General features: G+C 32.1%; 4 protein-coding genes and 1 long non-coding RNA gene across 15 annotated transcripts; 2 read left to right on the top strand and 3 right to left on the bottom strand.

Moving 5' to 3' along the window:
- Positions 1-201: 201 nt before the first annotated feature.
- LOC103864902 (psbP domain-containing protein 2, chloroplastic) lies at positions 202-1,399 on the bottom strand. The gene is made up of 3 exons (XM_009142673.3): positions 988-1,399; positions 753-908; positions 202-677 (listed from the first exon to the last, which is right to left on the bottom strand). The coding sequence occupies exons 1-3, from the start codon at positions 1,303-1,305 to the stop codon at positions 423-425; spliced, it is 729 nt and encodes a 242-aa protein (XP_009140921.1). The 5' UTR covers positions 1,306-1,399; the 3' UTR covers positions 202-422.
- A 1,215-nt stretch (positions 1,400-2,614) lies between these two features.
- Positions 2,615-3,682, top strand: LOC103864901. Its single transcript, XR_632321.3, has 2 exons — positions 2,615-2,868; positions 3,393-3,682. It is a non-coding gene; the product is annotated as an uncharacterized LOC103864901 (long non-coding RNA).
- Positions 3,683-4,320: 638 nt separating this feature from the next.
- LOC103864900 lies at positions 4,321-5,275 on the bottom strand. The gene is made up of 2 exons (XM_009142670.3): positions 5,150-5,275; positions 4,321-4,988 (listed from the first exon to the last, which is right to left on the bottom strand). The coding sequence occupies exon 2, from the start codon at positions 4,974-4,976 to the stop codon at positions 4,743-4,745; it is 234 nt and encodes a 77-aa protein (XP_009140918.1). The 5' UTR covers positions 4,977-4,988; positions 5,150-5,275; the 3' UTR covers positions 4,321-4,742.
- A 3,849-nt stretch (positions 5,276-9,124) lies between these two features.
- On the top strand, positions 9,125-15,649 carry LOC103864899 (DNA repair protein RAD51 homolog 2). 7 transcript variants are annotated; one of them, XM_018658205.2, is made up of 12 exons: positions 9,125-11,328; positions 11,403-11,516; positions 11,600-11,752; positions 11,960-12,063; positions 12,143-12,206; positions 12,281-12,336; positions 12,403-12,486; positions 12,564-12,626; positions 12,708-12,799; positions 12,874-12,970; positions 13,073-13,216; positions 15,579-15,629. In XM_018658205.2, exons 1-11 carry the CDS (start codon positions 11,245-11,247, stop codon positions 13,167-13,169), a joined length of 1,008 nt encoding a protein of 335 aa, XP_018513721.1. In that variant the 5' UTR covers positions 9,125-11,244; the 3' UTR covers positions 13,170-13,216; positions 15,579-15,629. The 7 variants fall into 7 exon arrangements, with proteins under 7 accessions (XP_018513721.1, XP_033145163.1, XP_018513720.1 ...); XM_033289272.1 differs by having other exon boundaries at positions 9,126-11,328; positions 12,874-12,993; positions 13,078-13,216; XM_018658204.2 differs by lacking the exon at positions 15,579-15,629 and adding an exon at positions 13,300-13,605 and having other exon boundaries at positions 9,133-11,328.
- Positions 15,650-15,875: 226 nt separating this feature from the next.
- LOC103864897 lies at positions 15,876-20,343 on the bottom strand. Of its 5 annotated transcripts, none has more exons than XM_009142666.3 (13): positions 20,082-20,343; positions 19,846-19,952; positions 19,440-19,567; positions 19,181-19,337; positions 18,977-19,089; positions 18,803-18,886; positions 18,680-18,728; positions 18,515-18,606; positions 18,178-18,295; positions 17,970-18,049; positions 16,840-17,879; positions 16,615-16,731; positions 15,876-16,525 (listed from the first exon to the last, which is right to left on the bottom strand). In XM_009142666.3, the coding sequence occupies exons 2-13, from the start codon at positions 19,942-19,944 to the stop codon at positions 16,062-16,064; spliced, it is 2,541 nt and encodes an 846-aa protein (XP_009140914.1). In that variant the 5' UTR covers positions 19,945-19,952; positions 20,082-20,343; the 3' UTR covers positions 15,876-16,061. The 5 variants fall into 5 exon arrangements, with proteins under 5 accessions (XP_009140914.1, XP_009140915.1, XP_033145140.1 ...); XM_009142667.3 differs by having other exon boundaries at positions 20,055-20,294; XM_033289249.1 differs by having other exon boundaries at positions 16,840-17,094; positions 17,128-17,879; positions 19,846-20,192.
- Positions 20,344-23,410: the final 3,067 nt, after the last annotated feature.

Genomic DNA, 23,410 nt, shown 5'->3' with positions numbered 1-23,410 from the left:
CATTTAATTTTTCAGCACAATTAATTAACGGTTGGATTCTTTTTATGAGATTTTTGTGTTCTGGGTCCTCAAACAAATACATACATAAATACAAGTCCATACTTATTACTTCAATTGAAAAAATAACTAATGTAGCTCAAAAATGAATAATGTTTGAAATAAAATTAATATTACATGATATGTGGTTTTAGATCAGAGAAGAGGAGATTAAGATACTCTTGATAATAATCTGAAAATAAGACAAATAAATGAATACAAGCGGAGAAAGAATGCTTTTATCATAAATAAAATAAAAATAGAGGAAGTTACGTAAGCCACCGCAAAGAAATTTCAAACTTATTGGGTTTTATAGATTGAAACATAAGCCCATCAATCCAAAAATAAACCCATAAACAGAAAATGGGCTTTACAAGAAAGATGGGTTATGTGAGAGGTAAAGCATCAAAGGAGTGAAGAACTTGTTCTAGCAACAACCTCGTACTATAATCCAATGGATTCTCTGGATTGTCTGAATGAACAACGTTCAATAGATAAAGCTTCTTAGAGCTCACAAAAGCAGCCGAGAAAACCCTTTTGATACCTCCTCTCGTGCTATCAATTTTGTATTCAAACTCATACACTTGTCCTTGTCCTGACCTTTCTCCTACTGATACAACTTCTGCTTCCTTTGTGCTTTCCTGATTACAACACCAAAACAAAGCTAAGTCACAAAAAAGCTTCTATTGAAAATCTCTTTTATTTATTTTAATTACCTTTCGCTTTTCTGCGTTGATGAGTTTATCAGCTACAAACTGAGGAGAGCCAAAGTCTTGAAGACTGTTTATACGGACAGGACTCACCACAACTCCTATGTTGTTGCTTCGCTTGTCTGGTTCTTCAAACAGAACATTGGCTCCTGCTTTCTCCACCTTTGAACAGGACATTCGCTCATGAGCCACAAGTGTGTTATCACTTATCAGCATTTTTGGAATAAGTAATTCGAATTACCTTAACCCAAGAAGAGGGTACGAGAAGAGTGAAGCCATCCTTTGAATCACTGTATGTTTGAAGAAGATCTCCTGATTCTGAGATGGACTTTGCCTTATCCAGCAAGAACCCACCATTGAACAAGAGCGTGAGAATCGAGATGTTTAAGTGTCTCTTGCTGACATTGATCCCAACAGTGGACGAAGGATTTTGAGTAAAGCAGAGGAGAGTGTGGATCTTTGGATGTGCAGGGGAAGAAGAAGAAGATGATGGCAATAGAGTAAGTTTGGGAGAAGCTAAGAAGCTTGACGACCACATTTTTGCTTCCCTTACCCTCATCACATGTTTGCCGTTGAAGTCAATATTTTCTTTTTGAGGAAAAATATTTTAAAAGATTATTTTCTTAAAAAGAAGTTAAATTTCGGTTCGGTTTGCATATATTATTTTTCCGAATTCGGTTCAGCTTGGTTTATTAATTCGAAATACTAATAAATAATATATTTTAATAGCACCTTTTTCTTTATGTTGATGTTCTTATTTCTCTTCTGAATATCATCAGGAATTTGGAATATGCCTTCATATATTCTCATCCTCCAAATTTTAGTTATTTTTCATATAAAGTGGGTTTATTCAACAACTAATTTTTGTTTTGATTTTCTTTACGTTTCAACAACTAAATTTATTTGATATGAGTCTTTTAATTATCTACATATTGCAAATGTTTTATCATATTTTAGTTTACAAAAAAAAATATGTTGAGGTGATGACAAAAAAAAAAAATATGTTGAGGTTTTCAACATAATCATTTTAGAGAGATGATAATTGTTTTTTTGGGCATTGGGTATGTTTGTCTACATATTGATCATATGTTTTGTGTCCAAGTGTCAAATTATGATTGCTTTATTTTTATAACATATTTTGATGCACTTTAGACCATCATTATCGCAGGTTTTTAAGGGGGGTTTTAAACAAATTACAGCATTTAATTAAATGAAAACTATATTAAAATGCAGTTATCGATCCTTAGAGCATCATTATCCCTATAACCCCATTTGGGTTTCTTAATGAATTATTTAATAATAAAAGTTAGTTAAGAAATGTAGTTAAGAAACTTATAAATTTTATGCTTTATTGGGGGTTTCTTAATTAAGGTTTTTTTTAAAAAAAGTGCCATATAGAAAATGTTTTTGATTGTTTTGTGAATAAAATTTGTGATCAAGAGAAGAAGAGAAAATGAACCTGTTTTGAGTAAAATGTGTTTACTCGTTTTGTATGGTAAGAAGGAGGAGAAGGAACTTGAAAGTTGAGAGAGCTTCAAGTTATAAAGAAAAAAAGGACATGAGAATGAGGAGAAAGAACAAAAGCTTATTTATATAAAACACATTACGAGGTATTATTTTGCTCAAATGCTGACAGGTGTGCTCTCTTTTAAGCTAAGGATCGGTCTCAAAAAGTTCAGAATAAGACCATGATTATCCGGGATCCTTAGTTGGGTTTTTAAGGATAATAAGTAATTTAATTAAATGAAAAGAAAAGAAAATACATATTATCGATCCTTAACTAAGGTGTTTTGTGACCGATTATTTAGAAGGGTTTTTCACCCACGTGTCAGCACATGAGGCAAAGTAAAATGTTTCTGTATTTTCTTTTGCGTCTCTCGCGTTCTCCGAACGAAGGGTTGAAATCGAAACTGACTGCCGATCGAAACCGACTGCATGGTTCACCAAATCGTCGTCTCTGCTACACTCATCTCTGTTGATGGCTCGATTCGTAATAACCCATGCAGAATCGCCCCATCGGATTTCTTCGATCCAGCTTCTTCCCACCCGTAAAAACAAACTCATCGGATCCTCCGAACTCTTCACAGATTCTGAAAACCCTTTTTTTTTTACAAAAAAGAAGGTAAACCAATTTCAAACTTTTCCTCTGTTTCCATATAATTGTGTATGATGGTATTTTTGGTTTTGATATGATTGTATAATGCTGATGATGATGATGATAGGTTTTTTTTTCTTTAGGATGATCTTCGTATATCTCATCATGCCATTGTCATCGTGTAAACGATATAAAGTGTTTTGTTTTTGAGTCTAAAGTTTGTTGTGCTTTGATCACTTGGTTATGATGATGTTTGTGTAAAAGTTACTTTCTTTTGCTTTCGTTCTTGGCATTGTAATTGATACTACTATGTTTTCATTATTTTCCAATGTAGTTTCACTTTTCCAAGCTTATCATTGTAATTGATACTGCTCTGTTACTTGTTCTTCGTATGGCTTATATAAATGCTTATGTTTGTGTCAGCTTGTGTTCTCTGTCTCATCTTGTTGGTATATAATAGAGTGTTCTTGTGTTCTCTGTCGCATCTTCTTGCCTTCTTTATTGGTGATATAAAAACTGTGGTTATTAATGTTCTTGTCTTGGTTTTGTAGGAGTGTAGCATTGTAGTCTTGTGATCTTCTCGTGTGTGGTAGTCACGGACAAGCTCAGTCTCATGTTGTCTCAGTGGAGGAAGCTCAGTGTCACGGGAGTGAAGCACACAATCTCTGTCTCATGTCAATATTCTTTGTATTTTTGTAGGGACTGAAGCTTGTATTGTTGTAGTCAAGGAAGAAGAAAAAATTGTGTTGTTTTCTTTTCTGTATCCTTATTTTTTTTAAGAACCCCAAAATAGTAAACTACCATTGGAGACCTAAAATTAAAGCAGCTTTTAACTAAGGTTCTTAATTAGTTTTAATTACTAAAATAATGAATAAGAAACCCAAAAGGGGTTATGGGTTAATCATGCTCTGAGACGAATTTGAGTCATTAGAAAAGAAAGAAAGAATTATGATTTAGCTAATCCTTAACAGGCTATCTTGTATTAAAGCCTGTCTTGTGTTCTTTTCAATTTCATAAGCATATTCATACTGAGAAAACGAAAGATACTAATAGAATAGAGAAAAAGTGAAGGTGGCTGGCTTGGCAATCGTACTTTGAGCCTAACTTATTAAACTAGGTCCCATCACCCCCACTCACCAACAAAATTAAACAAATAAAAACTAAGAGAAACAAAAAGACAGATTTATTAAGGCTGGTAACTGCGGTTTGAGTAGTGCGGAACAAACGGTTTAACTGTGGTGCGGTTTTAACAGTTATAAAACATGTAGATATTTGATATATATAGAGATTTTTGTTACTGTTAACTGCGGGGCGGGATGGAATGATGGTCACCATTCGAAACCTAAATATAAGTTTTGTTTTTCATGACGATCTTTACTTTTGAAGTAAGTTTTACTTGCATGGATTTATTTCTTCTGAACATCAATACATCATGTTTATACTATATTATTTTAAGTTTATAAAGCAAAATAATACAAAACACGCTTAATTATACATTGCATTTAGAATACACAGAGAGATTAAAAAAAAGCAAACTAATACAAGGTGATCAAACCAAAACAAACCAAAAACAAACAAAACAAAAATATCTCCCAGAGGACATCATTACTCCACTTAAAAAAACACGTAGAAACAACAGATTAGGGAGATATTTTTGTTTAACAAAGCAAATTAACCACACCCATAAACGTATACCCAGTTTAACCCACCAAAAACCGAAGTTAAACCGGACGACCACACCAAATTAAAACAAACCACAAAACAAATTAAACCGAACCGGATCTGGAGAAAGCAGCGTTCTGTTTTAAAAAAACGAACAGAACCGCATAGTAGTGTCATGCCATGGTGGTTAAATAAACCAGTGGCACCTTCGTAATTATATCTTTATATGTTTTCTTGCTTTAAGTGGTTTCGCTGTTCTGGTCGGAGGTGTATCCGCTCGGAGGAGTGGCGGTGGCGGAAGAAGAGACACCACCGTCACCTTCAGCGTTCTTCCCGAACACTCCACCGGCCCTCACGGCGGCGGAAACGATGGAACTGGCCAAAACGCCGAAGATCTCTCTCTTCACTCTTCCCCGACGAGGCGGAAATTCTACCTTCTTCACGGTGGAGGATTTGCTTGCTGGAGATTCCATGGACGAGTTTCTCTGCAAGGAATAAAACATAAGCGTGTGTAAGAATCAAAACTACAAGAAAATGAAAATTACGAAAAATTGCGAATTCAAGAAAATCTCAAACAGAAAATCAGAGAAAATAAGAATCTATGGAAGAAAAAATGGAGGGCTTTTAATGGCAAAGAGAAAGGTACAGATAAGGCCAGTCTCGCTTCTTGCTAAAGAAATAAAACAAAAACTTCAACCAGAAAAAATAAAATAAAAAGTTTTGCTGAAGAAAGGAAGAAGATAATTAAAGTAGAAAGATATGAAGAGAGAGAAGAGTCGATCGAACTTATAGGCGAAGAAAGAGTGTGACAATGCTTATCTCCAAATCTGAGTTGATTAGTATAATTAAGAGAGTGATTATGAATTGGTCTTTTGTATGTAATTTATTCAAAAAGTGTTACGGTTCGGTGGTTTTTCATAATGCATGGTGGGTCAATGGTTTCGAGCGTCTCTTATTATATATTTCAATTTGTTTGTCAATACATTGTACTACAACTTTTGTCACGGTTTGTGTAATACGTTAAAAAGCGTTTTTGAGACTATTTTAATGTTTGATTGAATAATATGTTGCGTCTAAGTCTAGGTGCGAAATGTTCTTGTAGTATAAACGTGTGGAATCATATATGTTTTAGATGAACATAAAAGGGGAGATGAAATAAAATAATCTTATTTGTAGTATATATTTGTTATTTACTGAATTTGTGATTTGATTCATCCTTTGTTAGCATAAATTGTAGAGGATATCTGAAAAATAATTCCAAAGATTTTATGCATTTTGAAAGCTGACTTCCTAAAAACTTAATTCATGTATACATCAAAAGTTGGTAAATAAGCATTGAATGAGTCTATATTGGCGCTGGAAAAAACTTTCACTTAATGAGTAATGCCGTTAATGGTACTTTGAGCTCGATCGAATGAATGCTTCGACATCAACTTTCTTGTCTAAAATATTGTATTGAGGGAGAACTGAAAATAAATCATCCACCAAAATACTTTTCTAGGAGGGTGAATTTGTGAGATAATCATAATAAAAAAATAAAAATATAGCCATTTCTTGGTAATTGTGTCAATTGATTACATAGGTGGACATTTTTATCTTTTTCAGCTCGCTTGAGCATGAATACAACACCGGATAAGAAAGATTATTCTATTTCTGATGTGTATATGAAATAGATAAACAATGTTCACATAAAATGTAGTGGAGGGAGGGAGGGAGGGAGGGAGAGAGAGGGAGAGCGAGAGGGAGAGAAAGAGAAAAAGAGAGGGAGAGAGAAAGAAAAATAGATAAATATATACTATATGTTTATGATAGTATAGATTTAAAACCTTGTTAATGAAATATTTTATAAAATTTATAAAATATAAATTTGTTTTGAAAACTTCAAAACATTTTATGTGAAGAAAAAAAATCTATGTTTTTTATATGTAAAATGCAAAGTTTAATAAGTGTTGTAGGAGAAGTTGAAATCAATTAAAAATAGAAGGGATACATATTTATAAGAAGAAGAAAAAAAATGTTCAAGTAAATGTGATAAGGGTAATATGGCAATTATTACATAAATATCATAGCTTAAGAGTTGTTATGTGTAGAAAATTAATTTTGTTGTTTGCTATGTATATGTGTGCAAATTTCCCTTTCTAGAAAGTGAAAATTGAAAACAAATACAATATGGGATGTTATTTTGGATATAATCTTCGTAGGAGCGGTAGATTTCGGCTAGACTGTGAAGAGAAAGGCTCTGTGATGTCTCTATAAAATATGGAACATTCTCACAAGTACATTTATCCATCCCAAAAACATCGCCACTACAGCAGCAATGCAAATGACACGAGTTATATGACTACTGAAAGTAAAGAGAATAACATAAAACTTAAATGTTTTTTTTATCATCAACGTAAAGCAACAGACTCATACTGATCCTGTATATCAAACTAGAGGTTCTCCATCCATGTGAACGACGAAAGACGACTGTTTTTTGATATTACGTGCTAAGATAACATAAAACTTAAATGAATAGAAAACAAACTTCACCATGCTAAGAAGGATAAGAGTAGTTGATAAAAACTGGAAGTTTCTGTTGCTTAGGTAACACAATCTTGACATTTTTAACGTTGTTATAAGTATGCTGAATCTCCATTAAAATCTCAAGTTTATAAAATGTTATAGATTTATGATTTATAGAGATTTAAATACATAGATTAGCTTTCAAACTAGAAAAAGTTCAGATAATTAAAAAAAGACTCTTAAAATTGTATATGCCTCTAAATTTAATCTAGTCAGCTTCTAGATAAGATAAAAGAAGGAAGTGTTGAGCAAGTTATGTATGACGTTGACTTTGCTCGAGGGAAAGATTTCTTTCGTTTTCTCTTAGTACTATCAAACCAAACGTTAAAATTATGTAGGACTAACTAATTCTACACGTTTCAAATATTTAATTGCAATTGTTGAGAGGCAATATACATGTGTGGAGCATCCAATGGTGTTCGTTTAAGTGTGACGACACTGTGTTTCGACATTGAATTTTGTAATTTTAGTTAGTTTTCTTTAGTTTTTTTTTATGTCGATATCTTGCCTAGTGGTTTTCGTTAGTGCACTCTAGCACATCACATGCATTTGGATTTTGCAGGGATAACTATTTTGTTTTCCTAACCACATTTCATTAGAACAACTAAATAATCCCCATTAGTAGATTTTCAGCACAAAATTGTATTAATATATATTAGATTTTGACCCGCGCTTAAAAAGCGCGGGTATTATTTGGTTGATCAAAGCTAAATATTAAATAAATTTATAACTATTATTATAAATCTATAATATTTAAAAGCTGTTATATTATTATTATTTCAGTCTTGTACAATATTTTCATATCCAAGTCAGACCTGTAGCCGAACCGATGGATCCGTTTACTCGTATATAAGTGCGGGTAGGATATAATAAAACGAACATGGTAAAAATATCTTAAAATAATATTAATCTTTTTGAGACAAATGTTTTATTATTAGAAATCTATAGTAATACTCCACTATGGCAAGGTTAGAAGATATAAAACAATGGCAAGTTATGCTGTAAGTTAAATACATTTATACGTATAACAAAATATTGTATACTAGGTGATTTTCCCGTGCTCATGCACGGATATAAATATTCATAAAGTAAATATATTATAATAATTGATTGCTATTTATTTTTGATTTTAAATTAATTTATAAATTGTGTGCATAATTTATACTAATAATATTATATTTTTTATTTAATTAGTATTATTTTAGATATGTTATATCTAGTTGTTTTTTACAGTCGATTTAGTTATCATTTGGGTATATTCGATTGTATCTATTTTTCTGAAATCAACTATTAAATGTTTTATTCTAAATATATTAAAATTTTCATTAATTTTCTTATTTGCATTTAGGCTGGTTGTTATCTTAAATATGTAAATATATTTTAGGAAAATTATGTATACCTTAAGATATATTGTGTTTAGAATAAAATAAGAAATAAACTAAAGTATCAGATTTCAAATTACATAAATTAATATAACGATAATACTTTAAAATCTCATGCATATATATAAGTACATACATAAGTAACTCATACATTTTTGGAAGTTCATGAACACATATCAATATTTACAATAATTAAAGTATTTTATAAATTCTAAATAATGTTATGCCTTAGATTTATTGATTGGTAAATTGAGATTTATTTTAAATAATCTTAAAATGAGAATTCATATTTGCTTTGGTATCTTGATCATATACTAAGTTCTACAAACATAAAATTTTAAAGCAAATTATATATTAAGAAAACATATAATTTTAATAATGATTAAATATAATATATATCTCTTGTTAAAGTATATAATGTTATGCTATTTTAAAATATTATGTAAGTATTTGATTTTCTTTGGTATTCACATTATATACAAATATATGTATTTCATATAAGAAAATATAGATATAAAGAAACTATTTTATTACTTCAAAAGTATATTTTGTGTTATTTATAAATATTTTTTAAAATGGAATATTACTATTTTCTGAACTTTCCTTTTTAATGAATTAATATTATATATACATATATTTTCTTTTTTAAATTTACTTTTAAAACTTTATAAATATTTTCTATTTTATAATATATGTTATCTGGAAATTTTAAAAAAGGAATCTAAAAAAATCAGTAATAGTATTTAAATGTAATATTTTAAATTCATTAAGGGTATCAGTGTAATCAACCATCTTGAGAGTTAATGTGAGCACGACACATAAGAAACTGACTTCTCAAATAATATTATAGAGATTAGATGTATAGATAGGCGACATGATTGAAAGAGAATGTAGGTTTAAATAAATAATTGATATAATTGTGGTGTCTTAGATGTTTATGTTATACGTGTATTCTCTGAAATAATTTATGTTATTGTTATATGTATGCCGACTTCAGGGGATAATGGAAATATAATAAAAGGAAAATGTCACATGCTGTTATAATATATAGGGGAAGACCAAAAAATAACTAAAAAAAAGGATCCCAACAACTTTTTTAAATAGATTTATTAAAACTCCTCTTCTTTTAATAGTATTGATATATTAATATTTTTTTTTTGAATAGAAACATAAAATTACACATGTATGTTATTGGTGAATATCTTGAAAAATTTAACTGAAAAACTTTAGTGTATACCCACCACTAAAATACTAATATATTTTTATATTTACATTTAATATAAAATATTAATATAATTTTATGTTAACAGACATTTGAAAAAATACTAATAATAATGTTCTAACAAGTTCATCTCATAATAATTATAATCCCTCTCGAACTACGTCATTTTAGGGTTAAACCAAAGTGTTTTTTTTTTTGAACATTAAAACCAAAGTGTTCATCCAGAGAACTATAACAGGAATAAGTTAAGAGATTCAAAGCTTCCTGAGTGGGTAGTATTGTGGAAAGTTAGTTCATCAGATATTAATTGTGTCTCGTAGATAAATAATGCAAGAGTCTGCTCTCACCGAAATTGAGAATACAGAACTTAGTTAGATAAATTGATAATCATGGAACTTTTATACCTCCATGTTAACAAAACTTTCATCATGTTTTGAAAACCTTATCAAGCGTTTATTTCCAAGTTACTAAAATACACAAATTCTAAGATTTAAATTATAGATTTTCTTTTAAAGTCAAGTCAATAAGCAATTGCATTTTCATACATCATGAGATTCGATTTTCAGCAACACCACTAGGGTAACATATATTCCAGGAAATTCAGATTCAAAGACTCAGGAAATCCATAAAGATGAGTTGGTCAAACAAACATCCCAATTTCATCCACCGCCCTTATTTAATTGTTTTGGTCCCATTACAAAGCACACAATATCTCTTTCAAGTGGCATCTCTAAAAGAAAAAAAGTGCATCTAAAGGAGTACTAATACTATTATTCGGCTATTAGTTAAAAGAGTAGTTAATGTCAAATTAACTGAAATAATAAAATAATGATAAGTACTTTCCTATCAGGTTGTTAGAGCATCCCCATTAAAGAACTCTTTCCTAGGGTTCAAGTTTATAAATTTTTATTATTAATTTTTTTGTTTGGTTTTAAAAAAAATTGAATCAATCACGGTCGCCATGTGTTGTGAGGCCCACAAAACAGTGATGAATTCATTGGACACAGGTTCATTGAAGAGAGCTGGGGAGATGCAGATTCATTACTGTACATTATTTTAAATTTTTTTTTTTTTTGGAATTTGTTTGAACCTCTCTGTAAATTCACTAATGGGGATGCTCTTAGATCATGAATGACAAACACTAGACATTTAATTTCGATATATGCCATAAAAACAAAAGCTCTATCCACATACACGACCACGTTGGACACTACTAGTATGTCAAATATCTAATCAAAACATGAAACACTAGACCGACCTTGCATTTACCATGTCTAGATTTTTTTATATATTGTTTATAGCTTAATGATTTATCATAATGTGATCAATCTGAGCGAATTATTTTGAAATTGTAGGATATAAGTGTAGAATTGTTTTATGTAAATATAATCTCGTTGATTAAGCCACAGTGAATAATATTTTACACAATTTCTAAATGGGTCAGGATTTTTTATTTTCAGGCCCAAAAGTAGTTAGTAAGAGTACATATTTGTAAATGGGCCAGATAAAGAGGCTTCTCTAATCTCCTCCACCTGACGAAATTTATTCCGACGCCGGAGACGGAGATAGAAGATGGCGAACAAGCTCATCGGAGAAATGGACCTTCACAAGAGAATCTCAAACATTTTCGCCGCGCGAAACATCATCACCGCCAAGGTTTAACCTTCCGATACACTTTATATAATCATATCTTCTTCATCCGATGAAACCCAATTGCTTTTTTTTGTTAGGATGCATTGTCTATGACGGAGTTTGAGTTGATGGAGCTTCTAGACGTTGGAATGAAGGAGATACAATCAGCTGTTAAACTCATCAGCCAAGCTGCCTCTCCTCCATGTCTATCCGTAAAAAGCAGCTCTTTCTCCTTTGTTTGCTACATATGAACTATAAGCTTTCATAATCTGAACCTTTGATAATTGTTGTAAAGGCTCGATCTTTGCTGGAGCAAAAGGTCGAAAAGGAGTATCTATCGGGGCATCTTCCTACCCATTTGAAGGGGTTGGACTCAGCCTTGTGTGGTGGCATACCCTTTGGTGTTCTTACTGAGTTGGTAGGCCCTCCTGGTATTGGTAAATCACAGGTACTTTCACAATGCTAATGTTTAGGGCCGGCCCTGAGATTTTGGGGACACTAGGCTATCAAGTAAAGGGTTTGATAAAAAAATGTAATGTTATAGGTGAATGTTTCATTAGGCTTTGCTCAGGACCGGCCTTCTCCCTTATCTGTAGCTTTACTTGAGTGTGGTTTTTTGCATATGGTAAAGGTTCTCTGTCTTTGTATTGTGCAGTTTTGCATGAAGCTTGCTCTATCAGCTTCGTTTCCTAAAGCTTATGGAGGTTTAGATGGTCGTGTGATATACATAGACGTTGAGTCCAAGTTTAGTTCAAGAAGGTAAACTACTTCTTCTTACGTGCATGACATCTTTTTGTGCATGAATTTCTCTTCTCAAGAGTGTGTATTCATTCGTCAGGGTGATAGAGATGGGGTTGAAGAGCTTCCCTGAAGTGTTTCACCTTAAAGGAATGGCACAAGAGGTTGTTTGTATTCCCTTTTTGGGTAAAGTCATCTCATGTTTCAGATTTGCTTACATAACTTATTGGCAGTGCAGATGGCAGGAAGAATCCTTGTGTTACGGCCAACATCTTTATCCGACTTTACTCAAAGGTGTGTGTTTAGATACCTTTGTAATCATCTGCTATGAACTATTATCATGCTTCTCTTTGTAATCAGCAGTATACAAGAACTCAAGGAATCGATTCTTAAAAACCAAGTGAAGCTGCTGGTGATTGATAGTATGACAGCTCTTCTTTCAGGGTTTGTCTATAACTTCTATTTCCTCATGACCTTAGTAACAATGTATTTGTTTTTTTGACTTAGTGATTGATTTTCAGTGAAAACAAACCTGGAGCTCAGAGACAGCAACATCAATTGGGTTGGCATATCTCTTTCTTAAAGTATGAATCTGTAGTCTAAGCTTTGAGTGTACCATTCACATGAGCACTTCATCTTTAACATTGATGTTGATTTCCTCACAGATCGCTTGCTGAGTTTGCACGGATTCCTATAGTGGTGACTAATCAAGTTAGATCTCAAAACCGAGACGAGACTAGTCAGTATTCTTTCCAAGGTACAGTTCACAGAAACTGAAGTGTCTTTTCACTGTGTTGTTGACCACCATCATATGTTTTTTCTATGTAACAGCTAAACTGAAAGATGGATTTCAAGAACACACAAGGACGTATGATTCTCACCTTGTTGCTGCATTGGGGATCAACTGGGCTCATGCTGTAACTATCCGGTTGGTTCTTGAATCCAAGTCCGGTACGTTAAAGCATTTGTAAGGTCACAGTAACTAGCAAGAATGTTTCATTCATGTGGTTTGGTTTTCACGTTTTTGAAGGTCAGAGAATCATCAAGGTTGCAAAATCTCCTATGTCACCTCCTCTAGCGTTCCCGTTCCATATAACATCAGCAGGAATCTCATTGCTCAGCGATGAGGGGACTGAGCTGAAAGGCCCAGGAATCAACAACATTCATGCTCGAGGTATTATCGATCCCCTGTTACGTCGCAGAGTTAGTATTGTTTCAAATATAAAAGGTCTAATACTATAGATGAGGACTATGCAGGGCACAGCGACCTGATTAACTTTAACGGGGACTGCTCGTAATGGAATAAAGCAAGGGCAAATCAACGGCGTGCTGATACAAACATTAATAGTGGGTCATTAGTTCAATTAAACTTTCTTAGAAAAGCTAATGTTTCAGACAGTTTAACCGGCACTGCTTTCACAATACTACAGTCTATTTATTATGTTTCAGACAGTTGAACCGGCACTGCTTTCACAATACTACAGTCTATTTATTATTTGGCAAAGCTAATGTCCTGTATTTTTTTTATATATACGTTGTCAGTATCCAAATACTTACTTAATACTTAGATTATAACAAAGTAAATATGAATCATAAAATGCTGATCCAAAAAATGAAGTGGATCATAGATACTTTCAAAATTTCGGAAATCGCTTCATCTCTATACCCTTAATTATGAGTCCAGTCTCTTCAAACGTTATAAATTAATTTCTACAATTTTATTATTTTTAGTTGGTGTAATAGGATACTCTAAACATAACTGAAACAACACATCTCTATTACTATTAGTAATTAATATTTACTACCTTTTCATATGTTTTGCCACAGAACAAAAGCAAACTAGTGTTACTAACTTTCGAGGTGTTATGGGAGTTAGACTTATATAGAATTTGTTGAGTTTAGAGATTTGTTGAATTTAAAAAGAATTGGAGAGAATTTTGTGCATTGTGAAAGTCTATGAAAAGAAATGACTATGATAATTTTAAGTTTTAAATAATCTAACAACATATGTATTATTTTCAAAATCATATACATATGTGTTAAATGGTTAAGAATATAATATTCAATAACAATAATTTTAATAGATTCGTAGAATCATTAAAATTAATTTTTTTTTAATAACAAACCATTTTATATAAATTTATAAAATTAACAAGCCAATAACATTAAATTTTATTGAAAATGTGAAAATCTATAAACTAATAACACAAGGCTCTGTAAATTTTAAGAATCTTTATATGTGCCTATTCTATGCATATCTTCAAACATTCATATCATGTTGCTTTTGATCCTTCTACAGACTAGGATTCAGCGATGGTTGCCTAGCCGCATTCTTTGCAGTTTTGTATTCATTTTAATAAATATATTTTTTATTTTCCATAAAAATAGAAAACAGATAAAAAATATATTTTATATTTAAAATGAGTTAAAATTTAGTAAATTATATTATATTATAGACTTAAAATAAAACTGTCAACAAAATTTAAATTATTATCAAAATATAAAAACCAAAACAGTCTGCAAGAAAAAAATGTAAATAAAATATATGTTTGATTGAAATAAAAAATTACATAAAAAATAATCTCGCGCTTTAAAACGCGGATCATAAATACACAACATGTTTCATATGTGATTTTTATAGTTGGACAGTTCCTTAGAAATTTTATTACATGTGTTTTTGCATGAACTTGATCATGTCCCAACGATAAACTATAATCATTATCACAACAATAAATATGAATTTGTTATCAAAATCTAATCTATTAAAAAGTACATTTTTTGCCGAAGGTTTTTCAAATTTTAAAAGGTACATTATAAAAATAACTTTGGTTTAATATAAAATATTACACAAATTGCTATTCGTATTTAATTAAATATATGATTTTCATTAATGATATATTGTTCATTTTTATCATTCTTACATAACCATTTTTATCATACTTCATCTTTAACATTGATAATTAATCAGTTACAAAAAAAAAACATTGATAATTATTCCCTGCCATTTTACATATCACATGCTGAATTTGCACATATTCTTTCAAAGGTACAGTACTGTTGTGTTGACTTCATCAATGCCCTCTACCACAATCATATATTTTCTCTGTAACAGCTAAATTGAAAGATAGATTCCAAGAACACACAAGGAGGTATGATTCTCACCTTGTTGCTGCGTTGGGGATTAACTGGGATCATGCTGTAACCATCCGGTTGGTTCTTGAAGCCAAGTCAGGTACGTTAAGCATTTGTAAGGTCACAGTAACTAGGAAGAATGTTTCATTCATATGGTTTGGTTTTCACGTTTTTGAAGGTCAGAGAATCATCAAGGTTGCAAAATCTCCTATGTCCCCTCCTCTAGCCTTCCCTTTCCATATAACATCAGAAGGAATCTCATTGTTCAGCGATGACGGGGCTGAACTGAAAGGCCCAGGAATCAACAATATTCATGCTCGAGGTATTATCTTATGTCAGAGAGTGAATCATATTACAGTATAAAAGGCCTAACAGGCTAACACTATAAGCTGAGGACAATGCAGGGCACAGCGACATGATTAACTTCAATGGAGACTGCTCGCAGTGGAATAAAGATTGATACAAAAAACGATGGTAAGTCACTAGGGCTGCTTTCATGTTACTGCAGTTTATTATGCTATGTTCGACTATTTTTCTGACCAAAATACATTTACTAATTAATAGTAAGCCAGTGTTAATAAATTAGTAATTCCTCCGGAGATCTCATGTTATTATAATCAAGTTGAAATTTGGATTTTGGTGTCAATAAAGTTTTAAAAAGAAAAATTCAACTCAAGACAAAATCTTATGTACCCTCCTAATTGAAAATCATATTTGACATCTTTAAAAACCAAAGAAAATGTTAATAATGAAATGCATAATAAACCAATAAAAATTCCTAAAGCTTTTTTTTACAACCACCACTCTTTTGGCTCAGTTTCTAAGTAACCAGAAGCTAAGACACAAGACTAGTGATGGCTCACTGACTGATTCTGACATGTGGTGTTCTAAATCCTGAAAGTCCCATTGTAACCATTCATCATCCGGTTTGTTGACCCAGTAAATCTCTCATTCTGGAGCCTGTTTAGACTTTGGATCTCGTTGCTCAACCCATCCCACTGGCCATTAGGCAAGCCCATGTTCCTAGATAGTATGCTACTACTCCCTTGAGATTGATCTATAAACCTTGATGCCACCATTCCCAAAGAGTCAGTGAGTCTACAGTTTTGATTCGAAGACAAAGGGCTCTGCACTGCATGTTGCTGTTGAAACTTTGCCTCCTTTGCAAACAAGTTTGTGTTTCCTTGAAAGTTTGATCGGTAATCTAGGCTTGGATTCTCAAAGCCCTGACCAACAGCCATAATCGCAGGATCCATAAACTGAACATCTCTGACACCACCATTGTTTTCCGTTGGAGGTGACTGATGATATGAGTTTATGTACACTGGTGAATCAGAATAACGATGGTTTCCTACACAAATAAGGACAACAAGACTTTCAACTTATCTAAGATCAACATATCAGAACAGGTGGACTACAACATATATAGACATAAACTACCTGAAAAGCCATTAAATGTCTGTTGTTCTCTCCCATTTGACGCAAAGCCTGGAGGAGGAGGAGGTCGACTTGCAACTGAAAATCCAGGTGGCGCTGTAACCGGACATCTTGGAACAGCTACAAGACAAAGAAAAACAAAGGAGATTATGTATCATACACATGAAGTAAAAGCATAATATAAAACACCTAGAAGCTTGAGGTAAAAGAATGAGAAATCACACTCACAAGGAGGTTTATAAGACGAGGGCAAAGCTGAGTTCTGCGTGACATGATCCATTTCTTTGAGATAACTTGATGAAATACCATTATACATCCCAATCATATCCAAATCAGAACTCTGTTGTTCTGAAGAAGTCTTGTACAAGTCACTGCCATGGTTGAAGACGTTATAAGATCCAAAAGCTTGATCCTTTGATTCATCTTGCCTTGCAAAAGAAAACCGGGATTGATTGTTCTTAACTTCGCAGGAAGTTGCTAGCTTCCGAGACCTGGCCTCTAAGTCAACTCCCCCTAGTTGTTGCTTCGACAAGTTGTGAGTTGATGTCAAGTATTCATCAAGATCTAACGACAATATATTTGCAATCCTGTCATCTATTTCACTCCTAGAGTTTCCATGTGAGTCAACTATATTAATTCCTCTGATTTCAGCCGAGGAGGATCCAAACAGACTCCTGGTTTCATCATGATGGGATGAAGAAGGCTGCATAGTGCGTAGGAAACCAGATTTATTGGGCTGACAGCTAAAAACTTCAGGATCCTTGAGTCTTTCTCTAATGAAAGATGATATATCTGTTACCAATGGAGACCTCAAAGCACTGCATGTATTAACTTCTTCTCTGGGGACAACAACCACTTCATTAGTCTTCTTTAATGGCCGCACTTCTCTATTTTCATCGACGAAATGCTGTAGAGAGTCTCGGGACACTTCTGTATGAGACGAAGCTTGATCAACATCTGAACTGTCAGACCTTCTTAGCCCCCCATAGCCATCCACAACACTATCTGCATCCACTGACACAGCCTCGCTGCAGACACTCTGTATAGTATTATCCACATTTGCAGAAACTAGTGCCTTACTATTACTGGTCTGGGGCCTATTAACCAAAGAAAGCTCTGGAAAATCAGTCTGGCTATTCAATGGTTCTGGCAGTTTCAAGGCATTGCCATATGGAGTATTGTTATCATCTGCGGCTGCTTTATCTCTTAAGGATTCCCCAGAGGATGGTGTGTTCGGTACCGAAGACTGGCTTGAAGCATGCATTCCCCTGAAAAAAACCAGTTACAAGTTACAGACAAAAAGCAGGCACACAATTAACAAAATAAATAAATAATCTATACACAATAATTCAGTGTACCATAAGGCTCCAGCAGGAAGAGTAACAGATCGGCCGTTGCTACTATTTGGGCGAGAAGTTTTAGCCACACTCTGTGGATTCTGCAAAGGAAAAAACAAAAAATGCCAAAAAGCAGAATATATAATATACATAAACGCATAATGTATATGCTGACACTGACAGCAGAAGAAAATATATCAAGAGACTCCAAGAAGAGCTGGCAACTTACATTCGGAACACATTTTGGAATGTGTCTATCAACAAAATCATCCACTGGTGGAGGTAACATATATCCTGAACGCCGCGGAAAATTAGCCACCGCACCAGTAATTTCTTTAATAATTTCCCTTTTCAAATAACAAAAAGAGTCAGATAACCACCAATCAAAGCACAAAATACTGATGCAAAATCAAGTCCCTGTCAGCCTCGATAAAGGATGAAAGGTAAGAGAAAAAAAACAGATTGTGAACAAGTTAACATCTGAATCTAGTAAGGTTAATTAAAAGATACTTCACTAAGAAATAAAAAGCAAGAAAACAGTTTCAGGATAGTTGAGGTTAGTTTACTTCATGTGCACTGATACGGTTTCATCTTTTGTGAAACTATCCTCTGGGGCGCCGATCTCATGCAAGTAAAGGCATTCTGCATTGTTACAAGGCTGCAACAACAAAAAGACATTTTTAAAAGATTGTATGCAAGTTTTTAGAGAGAACAAGAGAGTATCTGCTTACCATGTTTCTTAACCACGCATGACAGTACTTCATGGTCCCAAAACATGCCCTAATGACACCAATAAATTATTAGAAACTCTACCGTAAGTAATCTTTAAAAGAAAAAAAGGAACCATCACATACTTGAGGATTCTACCATCCAAAGCAAACTGATGCACTGATCGGATACATCGAATAGCTTCCTCCTCTTTGGAGTAAGTAATATATCTGGTTTTGGAGACACAAGAAAAGGAAATGTTAGTTCAATGAAGATTGTTAGAAGTAAGCATGTCTACTCAGTTTGATGATGATACATACACACTGCAGGAATCGTTCGGAAATAGTTGGATATCCCCTGCTTGCGTTCGAGACATTGCTACCTTCACCACTTTCCCATATTGACCAAAGTACTCTCTCCTCTGAAAACGCTGCTTTTACATATAATAAACCTCAGATTAATAAGAGGGAAAAGGTAGATTTCCTTTCTAGAAAAAAATATAGAATGCCAAGGAGATAAGTTACATCTTCATCTGCCAGATCGAAAGGCAAGCTCATAACGTAAACCAAGTTTCTCTGAATGACTCTCACACCAGTTAGATCTTTCCTTCCCTCAGAAGCAGCTTTAGGCTTGGCGGCCTTGTGTGATTTTTTCCGGTCATTGTTAAGTTCAGCAACCAAACTGGTGAAATCATCATCAGAACCAAAAAAAAAGGAATCAGTCTTTACACGTTTAAAAAGGAACAAGAAGGCTTCTTCTTCTTTTTTTTTTAATGTATTTCACCTTTCACAGCTAGCAGTCATTCCAACAATCTTTTCCTTATCATACGGAGTTCGACATGCAGGACAGCGTCCCTCTGTCTTATCTTTCTCAGCCATCTCTATAATCTGATGCCAACACCAAACACATATCTGCACCAACCACATATAATTACAGTAAATGAATCAAACATTCAAGTCTGGGTCATGCAAGTCTTGAACCTAGATTCTGAGAAACGGTCTTCATGCATGTATGAATGAATATACCATACAGAACTAACAGAAAGGACTCTTTAGTCCTCAAACTTCAAACAACAGGCTGAGAAAAAACTCAACTTTACACACTAAAGAGAGCATACAAACTGGAAAATTTGGTTTCAGACAAGTAACAGGAACCCAAAAGACAAACAAGAGTAAGAGTAGGATGGAACCTGGTAACCACATTGGCAAGGGTTGAGATGCTGGTCAGTCAAGTCCATCTCCTCAGCACATAGAGGACAAGTCTTTTCTCCTTTGTCATTATTATTCATCCTTTTACCTAAATCCATTAATTACAAAACTAAATCAAAACATACTCCATTATCTTCCAATAAACTACTGTAATTATTAAATGAGAATTTTATCCAAAAAAGGGAGAAACTTTGGAATAATCTTCGCAATGCGAAACCTCGAGCACTCAAAAGGAGTAGAAATCTCCACGTTTCTACGGCGAAAACGGTTAACAGATCGAGAAACAAAACCCTAATTGCCACGTTAGGGTTTGAGAGACACGAAGAGAGGGAGGGAAGAGAGAGGAGAGGGGATTAGTAACGGTGGGAAATGAGAAGAGATTTGCGGAGAGTCGAAGAATGAAGATTTTGTGGGAGGAAGAATGTTGGTTTTCAGTGGCTAAAACCTTTTTCGCCAATGGCTGGTGTTTTTTTCAAAAGGTACCAAAGAAAAATATTGAATTGCGAGGCGAGAAGAAGCAGATAATAAAGATGTACTACCTTATTTATCATTTTCATGTTTTTTTTTATTTATTTTGACGGCTATTTAAATTTTTTTTTCATGTTAAAAGTAGTTTTTTTCTAGGTTTTTTTTTTCCAATCCGATTTAGTAGTTGGTTTATTAAATTTTAATCTGAATTATAAAACATATCTCAGTCCGGTTAAGTGTTTTTTTCTTCTCATTTTTGGGTATATGATATTTTTAATTACATATACATATAATTATGTTTTTGGTTTACTTTGGTTTGTTTGGATATATATATTAAAAGAAAAAGTTGAAGTTAATTGGTTTGGCTGGAACTAGTTCAATTTTTAGGTTGGTTATTTCAGTTTGACTTAAATTTAGTTAAACCAGTATAAGCATTTGCAATAATAACTATTTATTTTGTTTGGTAATTCTTTTCAGTAAAACAAATATTAAATATTTCAGAAACATATCAGTACTAGAAGTTCAAAATTCATTTGTGGTACAAAGAAGGATAAAATACGTAAAATTAATGTATTGAAAGTTAATTTTTAATTAGATTCTCATATGCACTTTAAAAGTAAAATTTATTTTTGGTTTACAAAATATTTGATAAATAGTTATAATTTTTGTATATCATTTAGTAATTTAAATTTTTATATAATTTATTAATTTTAATTTTTATATAATTATTTTTAAATTTATTTAAATACTTTTGTATAGAAACTCATGTTTATTATTAAAAACGTAAAAATATATAATAGTAAGAATATTAAATGTTACTCGATTCACCATATAATTACATAATATAACTATTAGTTATTTTGATATTTGATTTTCTTGAATAAAGTTATACTCATCTAAGTTTTAATATTATAAATTTAAATTTTATGCTTAAAATATTTTCTTATAATTATTTTTAAATAAACTATATTTTTGAATTCATATATTTGTGAATTATTCATTTCAATTTACAATAATTCACTTCTCCGCAATAAATCAGTACACGAAAATTAACAAAATTCTTGTGTTTGTCTTAGTCCAGACACATGAAATCTATGTTTATTTTTGTCTCATATCGCGTAACATGGATATTAGCCACTTCAACCTTCTTCACAAATTGATGATGAAAAGATCATTTAATGTCATCTTAGGAGCGAGTCAAGATCCACCTTGTGATGTGTTTCGACAAGATGCAACGACAATTTTGTATTAAGAACTTTTATACATTGGAAGAAATTGAAAGGGTGCTTTGAGTGGTCATTAAAAGAAAAATATATTTACACTACTGAGAAAAAAGTTGTATTGCTATTGGGAGCGGAGTAGAGTTAAGAATGAAAGAATATTGTAACATATACGACTATGAGGATTAAATGAAATATCATAATATAGGTACAAGAATTGTTACAAAAAAAAAATAATCATTTTTTTCATTGGAGATGTATTGTTATAACAAAAACTATCAAACAATGTATTGTATTCAATGTCAAACATTCATTTACTAATTACAATTTATGTTTCTATTCTTTTTACAAGCTTCGATTTTGACAAAATATAGTATAAAATGTCAAATTACGTGTCATCGCCAAAATTTTCATATTTCACCATTGTTCGCATTGAATATTTTTTACATGTTTTTGTTCTTTCTACCACTACCAAATAGTGTATCCATAGATGACCATATTTATTCACCAATTGCAAATTTGATTTCTATAATATTTATCAAACCTTAACAACAATAAAATAAAATAACATATGATGTAAAGTTACATGCCATCCTCATTTGTTGATTTTCCATAATTTTTCACATTAATCTCTTCTTCACAAATATCTTATTGGTATATCTACCAATGCCTAATATTGTACCATATATTGTGGATTGGAATCTTTTCACCAATGCAAGTTTGATTTCTATTCAATTTATAAAACCTTAAAACAATACAGTAAAATAGCATATGATAAATTACTTGTCATTCTCAACTGTTCATTTTCTATAATTGTTCAGATTAATCTCTTTACTCACTTATTTTTTCTCCCAATTCAACACATTGGAAATTTATCGAACAAATTAAGTCTTTTAATATTGACACTGTAATTCAGTACCATTCAATTAGGCATTTCACCTTCTTTTGAATTCCTACTTAATCGATAAACTGGAACTAGAAATTGATCAAAACAACAAAACTAAATTTTCAAAAATAAAATACATAATCAATTTTGATTGAATATCGAGAGTGTGGATTTGATGGGAACAAGTTCTGAATTTTTTTCACAGTAATGGATACATAAAATGAAGAGGTTTACTAATAATGTCTTAAAAAGAATTGAGTTTTAAAGTAACTAATTACTTGTGTATATTAAACATTATTTTGTTTCACATCAACTATTGTACTAATCCTATTGAATTTTCTATCTTATGTTTAGAGAAATGTTACACCGACATTTGTAAATGTAAGAAAATAAAACACTCCAAAATTCATAAGTTAAAAGCAATTCCATCAGTTGAGATTAGGGGTGGGCGCAATGTGGGTACTTGTTTTTTTACGTATACTTGATACTTGGCTTGTTTTGAACGAGTAATGAATTTTTCGACTTGTATTTGACTTGCCGGAAACGAGTATTTGTTATTTCGAGTACTTATCTAAACATATGTTACTTACAAATTACTTGCTTTATTCGATTACTTACTACTTATAAGTATTTATTAATTATTTTGATATATTTCCAAGTTTCTAAAAATTACTTGATAGATAATATTTTACGAGAGAAAGTTATGAAAATTCGTTGTATTTACTCGACTTAGTAAAAATACGAGAGTTATTTTAAATAAAATATTTGCACCTGATATAAAAAAGGATTGAGTTCGATAAAAAAATATTGTTTACTTCTTATAACAAAGAAATATTTGTTTAGGGCTTTGGTTTTTATGGTTTAGTTATCATTTTTTTGTCGTAAAATAAGTAACGAATAATATTAAGGCGAGTCATAACTTTTTTTGTGATACTTGTTACTTGCCTTGTTTTTGCAAGTAGCAAAACTCAA

Source organism: Brassica rapa, chromosome A04 (assembly GCF_000309985.2).
Source record: "Brassica rapa cultivar Chiifu-401-42 chromosome A04, CAAS_Brap_v3.01, whole genome shotgun sequence".
In the NCBI taxonomy this organism is placed as follows: Eukaryota; Viridiplantae; Streptophyta; class Magnoliopsida; order Brassicales; family Brassicaceae; genus Brassica; species Brassica rapa.
Note: the sequence above shows the minus strand (reverse complement) of the source record. Positions and strands in the feature narration are given on the sequence as shown.

Coding starts and splice junctions, on each gene's coding strand:
- LOC103864899 (XM_033289269.1), top strand. CDS start 11,245: ATGGCGAACAAGCTCATCGGAGAAATGGACCTTCACAAGAGAATCTCA. Junction 12,487..12,563: donor ATGACAGCTCTTCTTTCAGG/GTTTGTCTATAA, acceptor ATTGATTTTCAG/TGAAAACAAACCTGGAGCTC. Junction 12,627..12,707: donor TGGCATATCTCTTTCTTAAA/GTATGAATCTGT, acceptor ATTTCCTCACAG/ATCGCTTGCTGAGTTTGCAC.
- LOC103864900 (XM_009142670.3), bottom strand. CDS start 4,976: ATGGAATCTCCAGCAAGCAAATCCTCCACCGTGAAGAAGGTAGAATTT.
- LOC103864897 (XM_009142664.3), bottom strand. CDS start 19,962: ATGGATTTAGGTAAAAGGATGAATAATAATGACAAAGGAGAAAAGACT. Junction 19,568..19,845: donor CTTGCCAATGTGGTTACCAG/GTTCCATCCTAC, acceptor TGGTTGGTGCAG/ATATGTGTTTGGTGTTGGCA. Junction 18,296..18,514: donor ACCGTATCAGTGCACATGAA/GTAAACTAACCT, acceptor TTATTTGAAAAG/GGAAATTATTAAAGAAATTA.
- LOC103864902 (XM_009142673.3), bottom strand. CDS start 1,305: ATGAGGGTAAGGGAAGCAAAAATGTGGTCGTCAAGCTTCTTAGCTTCT. Junction 909..987: donor TACCCTCTTCTTGGGTTAAG/GTAATTCGAATT, acceptor TCCTGTTCAAAG/GTGGAGAAAGCAGGAGCCAA. Junction 678..752: donor TCAACGCAGAAAAGCGAAAG/GTAATTAAAATA, acceptor TGTTGTAATCAG/GAAAGCACAAAGGAAGCAGA.